At 35.9% G+C, this 13,995-nt stretch overlaps 1 protein-coding gene across 3 annotated transcripts in view; it reads right to left on the minus strand.

Moving 5' to 3' along the window:
• Positions 1-13,995, minus strand: part of UCHL3 (ubiquitin C-terminal hydrolase L3) — a 101,021-nt gene that overhangs the window by 29,350 nt on the left and 57,676 nt on the right. Inside the window, exons 1-5 of one of the 3 annotated variants that reach the window (XM_086710312.1) lie at positions 13,211-13,313; positions 13,082-13,093; positions 5,693-5,821; positions 1,376-1,532; positions 893-978 (exon numbers count right to left, since the gene is read on the minus strand). In XM_086710312.1, coding sequence (XP_086566438.1) covers positions 893-978; positions 1,376-1,532; positions 5,693-5,821; positions 13,082-13,093; positions 13,211-13,252 — 426 coding nt within the window. In that variant the 5' untranslated portion in view covers positions 13,253-13,313. Of the gene's footprint in view, positions 1-892; positions 979-1,375; positions 1,533-5,692; positions 5,822-13,081; positions 13,094-13,210; positions 13,314-13,995 lie in introns of those variants that run through there. The other 2 variants (XM_025924126.2, XM_086710322.1) reach the window with 2 other exon arrangements.

A 13,995-nucleotide genomic window follows, 5' to 3' on the forward strand; every position in this document is an offset into this window, starting at 1 on the left:
TAAAACAATATTACAGTGTGATCAACTTTTTGTTTTAAAAACTTGTGTATATACATATATACTCCCTATAAAAATATTAATAATGGCGGCTACTTCTTATTGGTAGGATTACTGGTGACTTTTATGTTGTTTAATTTACTTTTGTGTAAAATAAAGATGTTTTATGATCTGCAGGTTTTTTAAAGAAAAAACAATTTAAGATAGTCAAAGTAGGTAAGAATGCTAAAACATGATGAAATCAATGAATCTATTGGACACAAACTCTGTATAAGGCATTTTTCTAGCCAAATAATCTGTACATTATACTCCTTCTAATTCCAAAGAACTAAACATCTACCTAGTACTGTTAATTAAAGTTTAAAAGTCCTTCAAAAGAAAAATAAGAGTCCAAAACCAGTAAGATTTAAATGTCATTCTAAAACAATTCTATGAAATGGTACAAGTAGATTATGTCTTCACACAGGCAAAAACATTACTAAGCTGATAGAATAGCTACATATGATCTGACATCTAGCCTTAAGCCTTTGTTTTTTCCACTGGTCTTCAGCCTTGTTCCAAATTCCCAGTGAAACACATACAGGGCATTGGCAGGCATCTATTTACTATGGGGAGGGAGTGGTAAGGAACAGTCAATCATAAAATATTTAAAAAATTTGTAAATCAAACTTTTTTTCTGTCATTCAGCTCTAGATGTAGAAAAGAAGTGGCAATTCATCAACATTTATGGATATTTCAGGTAATGTTACATGAAGTACAGAAGGTCTTTTTTAACGGACACAATAAAATCCATAATTGCTCAAAACTAAAGTTTCAAGACAAACATCCCAAAAGTATCTACAATCCCACAAAACTTTGCCCGTAAATGAGATCGAGACAGAAAGAAGGTACCGACGTCATAGTTCTCTAGGTATCTGGCTCGTTCTTCAGGGCTCATTGACACAGACTCCTCTAGGAATTTTTTCAAGGTTGATCCAGATTCTGAGAATATTAAAGAAGATAAAATTGAGAAGGTTTGTTATCTCAAAGACACTGATATATGAAAATACTAGAAGCATGCTCTTTTTTTTTTAGATAAAAACCCTTTCACTGCTAAGTTGGGAATATAAGAATACTGGGATAAATGATAGGCTTTAAGTTTTTTGTGAAACCTCTTTTTATCAACATTATAAAAGAATGGGAAAGATTAATATTTCTTCTAACAGTATATACATTCCCACTAGGGGAAAAAAAGAAGAAAAAGAAAGGAAAATGCTTTATTTGATACTTTAAAAGAAAGAACCACAGCACCACCTACTGCTCAATAAGTCAACTCATGACTTCTGGTGGCTGGGGTTGGGGGGAGGTGATGGACAAGCAGTAATAAAAAATTATTTACCAAAGTGCATCTTGTCTTTATTGTTGGCAATAGCATGGATGAGTCCAATTGTTCCGCAGGCATTGCTGATTGTTTGCTTCATGAAATATACTGATGACGTAACATCTTGTCCCTGAGACTTTATTTTTTCCTCCTCCTCCGTTCTGAATACTTCATACTATTAAAAAAAAAGTCAATAGTCTACTTATGAAAACAATACTTTTTAAAGTACTCAAACACAAAACCAGGAAACTTCTAAATACCCATTAATGGGCATTTGGTTAACATACTACAGCATATCTTAATGGAATCCTATAAAGCACTTAAAAAAGAATAAAATAGATTTATATATTCTGACTCAGAAATCTGTCCATGATTATAGGGTGGTTCTAGGTCAATATATATTACCATGGTCCTCATTTATGTTTTTAAAAAATATACTTTATGTATGCATTGAAAAATCTGAAAGAGTATACAAAAATTTAACAGGTTATCTCTGCGACCATAGATTACTGGAGGACTTTTACCTCATCTTTAGAATAAAACACTCTTTTCTTTACATTTCTATATTGTTAAATCATACTGTACTAACAAATTCTTAGCATATTGTATTCATAACAAACGTTCACCATTATCTCTAATAACTGATTTAAAAACAATATGGGAATAATAAATGTCAGAAGTGTGTGCTCTACACCTGACTGCCTAAGCCCACATCCTGGCTCCATTATTACTTGCTGTGTGATTATTATTTCACAAGTTACTTAATGACTCTGTGTCTCATTTTCCTAATTGTAAAAAAAAGGTTAAAAAAGAATAAAGAGGTTAAAAAACGAGTGATGAGAAGGAGGAGGGAGAGAGTAGAAAGATGATTTTATTGTTTTGTTCTATAATGTTCAGAATCCAATAAAGTAGGAAATCTGCAAACTATAGCCTAGTGGCCAAATATGGCCCGCTGCCTGTTCTCATAAGAAAAGTTTTATTTTTGTATTGTCTATGGCTGTTTTCACACTAAAAAGCAAAGTACAATAGTTTTACCAAAGACTCTGTAGGCCTGCAAAGTTGAAAATCTTCATTATCTGGCCCTCCACAGAAAAAGATGGCTGATCCTTGCAATTAAGGAGACAAATGATATCTACAGTAAACCCATAATTCAGAAACTGTCTCTAACAACAAATGTATATATGCCTTAAAACATCATTTTTATGGGGGCACTTGAGTGGCTCAGCCAATTAAGCATCTGACTTCAGCTCAGGTCGTGATCTCATGACTCATGAGTTTGAGCCCCGTGTCGGACTCTGTGCTGACAGCTCCGAGCCTGGAGCCTGCTTTGGATTCTGTGTCTCCCTCTCTCTCCGCCCCTCTCCCACTTGTGCTCCGTCTCTCTCTCTCTCTCTCAAAAAAAAAATAATAATAATAAACATTAATAAAAATAATAATTTTTATGAATTTGCTTCAAAATAAAATTTTTAATTTACATTTTCAGAATAAATTCTGAATCATTAATTCATTCATATGACTTTAACTGATAAAAACTGTAAAAGATTCAATATAGTAAGCTTATGCTGAAATGTTTATATGGTCCTACAGCTTAGTTTACCGTTGTTTAATATCAGTGTTCTTTGCTGACAAAGCAAAATGAGATTTGGCAACTTCTCAAGATTTAATATTTAAGAAGAAAAATCCTAAAATGACACAGAGCAAGCATAGGAGAAAAAGTTATTAACAGCAGACTAAAGTGAAAACACAGGGTCAAGAGACAAAAATATCAGAGAGAAATTTATAGCCTCTTCCCTTGCAAATTCATTGGTGAGTATACACTACAATGAGGCACACATTTAAATCACCATAACTGACTTTCTTTAAAGAGTAACGAAGTATCCATGTCAGTTCTTTTGGTTATTAGTATGCTTTAGCCATGTGCAATTACATAATCACTTTCTAAATCAGAACACAGAAGACTGAAACACTTTGTATCTCCTAAAACATCCACTAGATACCCTTTGAGTGACTTTAATATGTCCCTTATGAACTGAAATGGAAATATGCCAAATTGTAAGAAACAACCAAACATGGCAGATGCCATTATATTCTTCGCTTTAATATTTTAGAATTGTGGTTTTTTTCTAACAATGGGTCCAATGACCTTTTCAGTACGGGTTATCCACTAAATGAAGAGTCCTACTGATAAGGACAACATGCTTTTTTAAAAACTGATGACCCACTACATGAAGGAGACCAAATCCAATTTATTCTTTAATAAGGAAAAAAAAAAAAAAAAGGTAGATCATACATCTCAATGTTTTGGGAAACTTCCAACTTGGACCATAAACTCACATTTGTATAACACCAACTAAGAAAGCCTAAGCTTTAAGCTTTTTTTTTTTCTTTTCTTTTTATTATTCTTTACAGTTGGGGTCCTGGGATAGCTATTGGCTTACTTTAGTAACAAAAAAAAAAAAAAAAAAAAAAAAAAAAATGAGAATAACATTGGACTAAGAGAGTAAACTTAAGTGTCCTAACCCCTCCTCAAATTTCAGAATAATTACAACCTCACCATTAAAAGTAGTTTGGTCTAATAATGGATAATCACTAAGAAATTAATAACTTTGAATTCTATATTACAAACAGCAAATATGAAGAAATATCCCTTCTTTTTTAAAATTTTTTAAATTTTATTTATTTGACAGAGACCGAGATAGTGCGAGAGGGGGAGGGATAGAGAGAGGAAGACAGAGAATCGCAAGCAGGCTCTGTACCACCAACGCAGAGCCTGACATGGCATGGGGCTTGAACTCATGAAACCATGAGATCATGACATAAGCCAAAATCAAGAGTCAGACGCTTAACGGACTGAGCCGCCCAGGTGCCCCAAGAAATACCCCTTCTTTAATTAAATAATTTGTTTGGTAGAACTTTAACTAGAAAAGAGAACTATTTCAGTATTTTTTGTTTATATTAAACTGAGGCTACTTAGTTATGGCATAAAGAAAATTATCCAGAAATTTCTAGGACTGAACAAAGCCTAATTCTTAATTTCTGTGAGACTTGGCTCCATTTATTCCTGAAAAATAACATGGCCTGAGCATGTATATGACAAAGTCACCAACACTTCTCCCACATCTTCCCAAACATTCACTTCTTCATCTTTCACAGCTACTAAGTTCATCCTATTGTTAAGTTTAAAAATAGAAATCAGAAGGATATAGTCTCAAAAGCTGTTTCACAATGAACTTAAAAATGTTGGTTTCAAAATGCATATATCTATATGACATTCTAAGAAAAGGCTGAAATATGGAGATTTGAAATTAAATATCAAACTCTAAAAATAGATAATTATAATCCCCAACACATCCTAAACCTGCCAATTAAGCTGTTTAAACTTAATGATTTCCACACATATCAAGTTTATTCTGAAAATAATGTAACCCCTATCATTAATTATACCTTCCTCCTTAAAGACTTGTTTTTAATTATGGATTGGAAACAATTACACATATACTTAAAATGTGAATATTATTTATTTATACCTTCTCTAAGACAGATTTAAGATTATTCTAGTACTTAACATTTCTAAAGTATATACACCAAAATGTGACTAAATGTGATATCGAAACACGCTGAGGCAAACTAATCATATTTTATAAAAGAAGAAAACTACCCAAGTTTAAAAGTCTAATTCAGGGCTTTATTGTGAATTTATAAATCAAAATCTAAATATCAGCTCTTTAATAAAACTAAGTTTCTAAGATGTCCTTTATGTTTTTAATTTTAGAGAGAGAGCGCATGTGAGTGGGGGAAAGGGAAAGAGGGAGGGGGGGGAGAGGGAGAGAGAGAGAGAGAGAGAGAGAGCGAGCATCCCAAGCAGGCTCCACACTCAGCCCGATGTAGGGCTTGATCCAAGGACCCTGGGATCATGACCTGAGCTGAAACCAAGAGCTGGACAGTCAACCGACTGAGCCACCCAGGTGCCCCTAAGATGTCTTTTAGACTTCCTCATATTTTTTAAAAGTTGTAAAAATGTTTATTTACTTTTGAGAGAGAGAGACAGAGCCCAAGCAGGGAAGGGGGAGAGAGATGGAGACACAGAATCCAAAGCAGGCTCCAGGCTCCGAGCTGTTAGCACAGAGCCTGACGCGGGGCCTGAACTCACAAACCATGAGATCATGACATGAGCCAAAGTTGGACGCTCAACCGACTGAGCCACCCAGGGGCCCCTAGATTTCCTCATTTTATGCAAGAAGGGAGTCATTTATTCTTAAAGCAGACCATGTTTTTAACTCAACATTGAAAGAGAACATTACATTTACCAGAGACTTCATCTCAGTTAACAAGTACCTTTTCTGTAATAGGGAAGAGAAGTAACACTGCACACACTGGTCTTGGTACCATGCTAAGAAGTTCAGGATCCATTCCATATACATCAACAAACTGCCAGTTAGGATGTAGACCTAATTGTTTGAGAAACTGGTAAAAGTTGAAAACAAACAAACATTGCAACATTAACAGGGAAATAACATGTATTACTGCACATCTAATAAATAAAGTGAATGCAAGGTATACTTATTACTAATGTTCAGCAAGAAAAGTAAAGGTTTTCCGCGAATAGGGTGAGAAGAGATAGCAATTTATTTATATCAATTAGCAAACATTAAAAGTTTATATTAAGCAAAATCCTTTTCAAAATCCATTACTTTGGGATTGAACATAATAAGCCAGGACTTCACCAAACACATACAGCTTAGCTTGGTTGATATGTTAAACTCATTTTCACTACAATGACTTTTAAGAAGACGTATTTTAAGTTCTCTCAAATAAACAATTATATTAGATGATCAACACAGTTTATCCTACTTACCAAAAATGACGCCTGAGGTTTAAAGATAGACAGATATCACAAATTACATCAATGAGCAAAAAGTACATAAAGCCAAAAGAGTCCAAGTGATTATATGAATGCCAGAAAATGCTAGAAGTAAACTGGCTTCCTGACCTCTAGTACACAATGAAACCCACTCGACTTCACTGTCTCTCATACCTGGTAAAACGAGTATAACAGAAGATTAGTATTTTTTTAAACTCTTAAGATTTCACAGGAAAATAAAATGTCAGACCCTAATCTACTGCAGAGGGAAAAAGAAAAAGTAATGTGAATAATATCAATTTCCCAATAAAGTCTTAATATATGTTTGTGTTGAATGAAGCTGATGATTTACAAAAGTACACCATCACAAAATAAGTTTTAGGTGAGAGGGGAAAAAAAGGAGGAGAGGAAAAAAATGTATTAAAAATGCATCATTATTCCTTACCTCAAGAATATATTATAAGTTATCTACCAGTCTAACACTATCTGAAGTTTGAAACTAAGGTGCCTTGAGTATTTCTCCTTGAAGAATGATCACATGTACTTGGACCATCAATTGAGATCTTATAAAACCAACAGAAAGCATGTTATGTCACATGAACAGTGCCATTAATCTCACACAGTCAGGTTCTGTAAGAAAAGACTTTCCCAGTTAAAGGGCTACTTTCCATCACTCTGCTTCTCGGCCTGGCAAAGAAACTCTAATGATAATATGGTTGGTCAAAAATAAGGTCCTAGATAGGTTTAATAAGAAATATATTGAATTAAAAGACTCTTGGTAGAATGTACTCAACACCTATGAGTTTCTTTAAGTCACATGCTTTCCAAAGTCTGAGGCCACAGAAATCAATGGACTCTTCTGTAGCATACCTATTCTTCATCTGATTCTACACTTTTAATAAAGTTCACTCAAGTACTCCAAACTACTTCCCTCTCTGTTCTCCACTTTCTCCAAAATCCTTAGTCTATGCCCTTCTCTATATTCAATTTGATCTAGAAACCAGAAAGAATTAAAACTGACCCACAAGTCAAGGGAAGGAACTGTGTCTTAATCATCTTTTTAATCCCATCGCCTAGCACTGTACCTGGCTAACCCAAAGACACCCAAGTTTTATTTGTTGAACTGAAGATCACATCCCTATTTTAACAGATAATCTTGCCATCTGTATGTCTATGGATGTCCATTAAGCTATATTTATCATGAATATTTAAAACATATTCATTTGGTGGCTCAGTCGGTTGAGTGTCCAACTTCTGCTCAGGTCATGATCTCATGGTTCATGAGTTCGAGCCCTGCATCAGGCTCGCTGCTGTCAGCTCGAGCAGGCTTCGGATTCTCTGTCCCCCCCCCTCTCTCAAAATGTAAATAAATATATTTTAAAAAAATTAAAATATATTCATTTGTATTTATGTCATGTTAAATAAGGAGGAAAGATATATTTGGCTTCTAATCGAAGACCAGGCATTCATTTAATCAACACAGAACACTGCCTGCCCAGTCTATAGCCATACCACCCTGAAGGTGCCCTGGTCTCCTCTGAGCTTGGAAGCTAGGGAAGGTTGAGCCTGGTTAGAACCTGGATAGGAGAATACTATCTGCCTAGGATTGAAAGCTCTAAAGGGAAAAGAATCATAAATCCTGATAAGAGGATTTAAATTTGTTAATTTTATACACCCCAAAAAGTCATACTGTCATAAAATTATAAAACAGCATGGTACACGTAACAGAGAAACACATCTGTGCTGCAAACTGGAAGTAACAGTGAAACATTTTAGGGACAGTCTTACTCCAGGTCAGCCAAAGCTATTAAGGATGAAAAATACTAAGATCCAAGGCAGCCACTGTAGAAAGAATGATTAGTAACTGAGGAATGAATGACTACATTAACATAAAAATGGCTACATTTTAACTGGAATCACACTTAAATTTTTATTCATACTGCTAATCTCAAAGAGATTGACATAAAAAGGCCAATCAATATCTATCAAGTACATTTGTTGCATCCTCTGATTCCGGATTGCTGTAAGATTCACACAGGAAGTCATCTATGAATGAAAAAACAAAAGCAGCTATTAATAGTAACTACCTCTGGGAAGTGGAGAAAGGGTGGGGAAGACGGTCTTCAACTTTTACTTCTCTCTCTTTTTTTTTTAATCGTGAAGCTGTCCTACTTTGATAATTAAACAAACGCATCTGTGTTTAAAATTATCCTATGTAAATAGAGAATGATTGGAAGGAAATTCTCTAAAATATTGACTGCTTAAAAATACATACATACATACATAAAAATATTGACTGCAGTTAGCTTGGGTGATGTGAACTCAACTTCTTATTTTCCAGTTTTAAAAAATGTGTTATTTTTATAATAGTTATATGTAGTTTGTAAGTTATAAAAATCTATAGAACTGATACACATGTTTTAGTTAAATTTACAAAACTGGGAGAAAAACTCAAAGTAATTACCTTAAAACTATTCCAAAAAAATTTCTCCAGACTACCCACAGAGTATTCTGTATATGCATTTCCAAAGCCATCTCTACACAATAGAAGCATGCAGTTTGCATCAAGGGAGATAAAAGGATTTACAACCTAATACCAATGTGGCCTTTCTAAACATTGGGTAATAACAGAAATCTGACCGATTAGCCCACTAAATTTTCACAATGCCACTGTAATTTTGGCCAATCAAGAAAAATGAGTAATTTAGGATATGTGCCCTTAAAATATGAGGCAACTTTTTTTAATTCTATTGTCCAATGATAAATTTTTCCACCAAATAAACACCATTTAAAATTATTTGTAAATATTTTTTAGAAGTATCACGTATCAGAAAGCATTCTAGAAGCTTTAATATACTTCACCTTTACTGCAAGGAGCAAGGTAGCTTTTATTAGATCCTTTTACCAATGAGAAAACGGAGTCTGGGAGATTATAGCATTGTTCAAATTCACATGGCCAGAACCCACGCGCAAAGCTCCAGGCTGCTCTCATCCCTATTTACTTTTCTTTCACTGAAGTATCTTCTTTTATACGGTGTTCTCTAACTTTAGCCACAATGAACAAAGAGTCTATAACCACCTCTTCCCTCCAGGTCTTTGCACACAAACTAGACTTCTCTACCTGAACAACTGTTACCCTCTGCCCCTAACTTACAATGTATTCTTCCTCCTTTTTTAGATGACAGTCAAATAACAAAAACTCTGATTTTGTAAATTTAAGAAAACAGAAAAATAACATTCACTTTCCTTTCAAATTTGTTTTAAGCCACTTTTTCTGGTCTTTAATGGCATGCTCAGGGCAGTGACAGACTCCACCTTATTACTCATTTGTTAATGATTTAGATTGTAACAGAAATTATGCTTATTTAGTACTTGATATTACTACTAATAAATATATATAAGCAGTAATTGCTAGAAGAAGTAAAGAGTAACTAGAAGTTAAATGAGAATAATTTTTTTTTATCACCTAACTGATTTTATTCCGGGTAAGTCCTACCTGTAACATGATAAAATATCCTTAGAATGGATTGACAGCACATTAATCAACAAGAAAAATCACTGCTTACCACATCTACTGAGACACATGGTTACTAGTTAATGTCTAACAGTTAATAATGATCTCTATATAATAAATATGTCAATCATTTTCCTACAAACTAGGCATCATTAGAACATAAAACTAAGAGTATAATAACGTATGCAACTACCAAATTGTAACAAGTAAAGTACCTAAGATTCCATTAAGTTGAAGAAATAGAGAGTGTGGGGATGGATATTGTTCGGGTTTATCTGTGGCTTAATTTAGTCTCCAAATTCTAAGTCAGTTATCACATTTCTGTTCATTTTCTAGTCTCAGTTTTGTCACTAACATATAAAGAATTAAAACCAACCACAAAAATTTTGGTTAAAACCAATCACTTCTAAAATATTTGCTCATTCTGCCCTAAAATCACATTACTTCTTTAATAAATTTAAAACAAACTGAACCCTGCCAAAACAAGCCAGAAATAGTGTCAAATCATACACTAAATAACATCTTTTTCCCTGTTTATGCCACCTCAGACTGGCCTCCTGTCACCAACTAACCTATTATGTTTCTCCTGATGGTTTTGATCACAGTGCCCTATTAATTTTTTTCATTGCACTTAAAACAATTGCTAATTGTTTGCTTACTTGTTTATTGTCTATCTTCCCACTGAAAAGCAGAAAACCATGAGTATTTTAATCAACAAAGAATAACCAGCTCCTTCTCAGATACCTGGCATTAGAAAAGATGCTCCGCAAATATCATTTAATCTATGTGAATAAGTAAATGTGCATGTGTGTTTGTTTGTGTCTCTTTAAAGTGAATGTGTTTTATAGTTAATATTAAGATTACCTAGGAACAAGGTCCACTGGCAGCTGGATCACAATATGTATGTTTCCAGTTAAATAAATTTATATCTTATTAACAAATAATATCACCAAAAATAGTTTTGTCTCTTGATATGGCTAATTACATTGATTGACTTTTGAATGGTGAACCCAGCTGTGCGATCCCTGGATAAACTGCTCTTAGTCATGAAATAGTATTCTTTTTATACATTGCTACACTCAATTTGCTAATATTTTGCTAAAGATTTTTAGATCCCATGAAGGATACTGGTCTGCAGTTACTCTTATTATGGCTTGTCTGGTAATGCTGGCCATAAAATGAATTGGTAAGTGTCCCTCCTCTTCTATGTTTATATAAAATTGGTATTATTTCTTAAAAGAGTATCTCAAGGGATGCAGAAAAGCCATTTAAGAAAATTAAACATGGATTCATGATAAAAACTCTCAGTAAACTAGGAAAAGAAAGAAACTTCTTTATCTGACAAAAAGCATTTACCGAAGCCCTACAATTAACATATTTAATGATGAAAGATCAAATGTTTTCCACCGAAGGCGGAAAACTTTGTATTAAAGGTCCCAACGAATGCAAAAAAGAAAAAGAAATAAAAAGCACACAGATTGAAAAGGAAGAAGTAAAAAACAGTCTATTCACACAGAATATGATTGTCTATATACAAAAATCCCAAAACATCGACAAAAAAGCCACCAGAATAAGCGCATTTGGCAGGGTAGTAGGATACAAGCCGTCATATAAAAATCAACTATACTTCTACACATAGCAATGGACAATTCGAAATTGTAATTTTAAAACAGTGTCATTTACAATAGTAACAAATATTTAGCTATAAATCTAACAAAATACATGCAAGAACTATACGCTGAAACTACAAAACACTGTTGAGTGAAATCAAAGACCTAAGCAAATGATGAGATATACTATCTTAATGGAATACAAGACTCAATACTGTTAAGATGTTAGTTTTCCCCAAACTAAATCTATATACTTAGACACATTTACCATCAAAACCATGATTTTTTTGTACAACTTGACAAGTCGATTCTAAAATTTATATGGGAAGGCAAAGTAACTAAAACAATTTCAAAAATGAACAAAGTGGGAGGATTCATACTATTTGATTTCAAGATTTACTACCAAACTACAATAATCAAAACAGTGTGGTATCGGGAAAAGAACAGACACAAAGATCAATGGAAAAGAACAAAGTTCAGATATATGGTAAATTGATTTTTCACAAAGGTATAAAAACAGCTTTGGATTAGGTCTCCCCTATGGACTAAATCAGAAGGTGCAAATGATTTCTTCAGCCTAAAGATTTTTCTCTCTTTACAAAGGGGTGAAAGTATTTTAAGGAAAAAAATGAACAGCAAATTTCAAAAGGGGGAAACAAAAGAAAATTAACATACATATAGAGAATGCCATCTAAAGCACAATATAAAAGATATATGCAGGGTTTTAAGTTTTGTACATCTCAGGATTACTAAAGAGACAAGAGTTCCAGAGTCATTTCAAAAACATAAAATAAACTGCATAAGATGAAAGATTTACTGTCAACATTAAGATAAAGCGTTTCTATCTACTTTCTGTATATAAGGAATTTTTCTACAAGCTTTGGAAACCAAAAATCAAGTATGTGATGAATCATTATTCCTTGATGATGAAAAGGAAAATTATGGGGGGGGGGGGGCAGGAACGTACATCAGATGACAAGCTAAAAGGGCCATAAAAAGTAAATGAGCTGATGAGAATTTAAAACAGGTTAAGATAAAATACACCTGAGCAAATCAAAAGTTTATACCTGGTAGCACAATAACTTTTAATGGAGTGGCTGGGAGATGTTCTCGTTTCCCACCCCAAACTTGAACCTTCAATACCCAGACGAACTTGAAGTGTTTGTAGGTGGGCCAAGAATGGCGTGGGAACTATTATACTGAGCTTTCTATGGTATAGAAACAACTAAATTCCAGTTTTAAGGGACTGGAAGAGAAAGGGGGCGTGGCGGGGAAGACAAGTGACTTGATGGAGCAAGAGAAGATGATTGGAAGATGATTTCATAGTGCAGGCGGTGGATGAAATTACAAGGACTGGGTGGGCGAGTTTTCAAAGCTTGGAGTCAGGTAGTGTAGACAAATTAGTCACCCAGAAGGTACAGGAGTTGGGAAATTATGGAATTGGCACTAGCAGGAGACAAAACGAAGAGGGAAGAGAAATAGGAATACAGGGTCAATGTGCCACAAGCCTCAGACCCAGACCCCAGGATGACAGGGGAATGGCCCCAGAGGAAGGGCTGAAACAGCCGGGAGCATCTCCAGGAATTAGGTGGTAGGGATACGGCCGTAAAGGGGGCACACCCGTATGAAGCAGAGCAAGAGGGGCCCTCACTGAATCTAATTCCAGATTCCTAGGAAGATCAGAGGTGCAGGCAGGCAGGGAGGGCTCCGGGGTCCCCAGCGACAGACACCTCACTCACCTGGTTGGTGACCTGAAAACGGAACAGAGAACACAATTTATAGAAACAAACTGCTCTGGACTAGCCGCGGCATCCCGCTTCCCTCCGCCCATGCCCGCGGCCTCAAGCCGAGATCCAAGCAGCGCACACCTCGGGATTGGCCTCCAGCGGCAGCCAACGCTGACCCTCCATGGCCGCTTCGCCCGGCCCCTCTCCAGCTCTGACAGCAGCAGCCGCCGCCGCTTCCGCCCCCGCGCGCTCTGACCTGGGACCGTCCAACACTCCTCCACCCCCCCCCAGGGAGGGGTGCTGAAGAACGAAAAACAGCTTGACAAAACACTCTAGTGCTTTTCTCGTTCCCTGCAGAGCCACACTCAAGTCTTACATTTTAAATTAAGATACAATCGGAGAAGACAAGAGAAGCCATCTCCGTACTGAAAAAGGAAAAAGAATCTGAACCCACAGCTAGCTCCCCTCTCACTTGGACTGTTCCCATCCGAGCCTAGCGCTCGCGTGCTACGCCTGCGCCTTGCGCGGGCCTGGGACCTCATGCTCGCGGGCGCCCTCCCGTTCCTGCAGCTTCAGCTGGAGGCGCTAGGGGGCGCGCCACTGAGTCCTATTCTAAGAGCGAACAACGGGATTGCCATGCATCAGGAGGCCTGAAGGCCAGTGAATGCCCAGGAGTCAAGTCCCAAAAGCTCCTTTGCCACGGTGCAGAGGTGATATGTTAGCCTTATCTGCTATTGCAGAGTGTGTGTGTGTGTGTGTGTGTGTGTGTGTGTGTGTGTCGGGGGGAGGGGGGAGGGGGGTTGCTCTCTATATACCTATTTAGTTATTTATGAAAAAAATGTCAAGCACCTATTATGAATCAGACACTGCACTCACCGTAGAGTAGAAGAGGTGGGCAGAAGAATGAAAAATTGCAACGAAGTATG

This window comes from Puma concolor, chromosome A1 (assembly GCF_028749965.1).
Source record: "Puma concolor isolate L17-30 chromosome A1, mPumCon1.1.hap2, whole genome shotgun sequence".
NCBI lineage: Eukaryota > Metazoa > Chordata > Mammalia > Carnivora > Felidae > Puma > Puma concolor.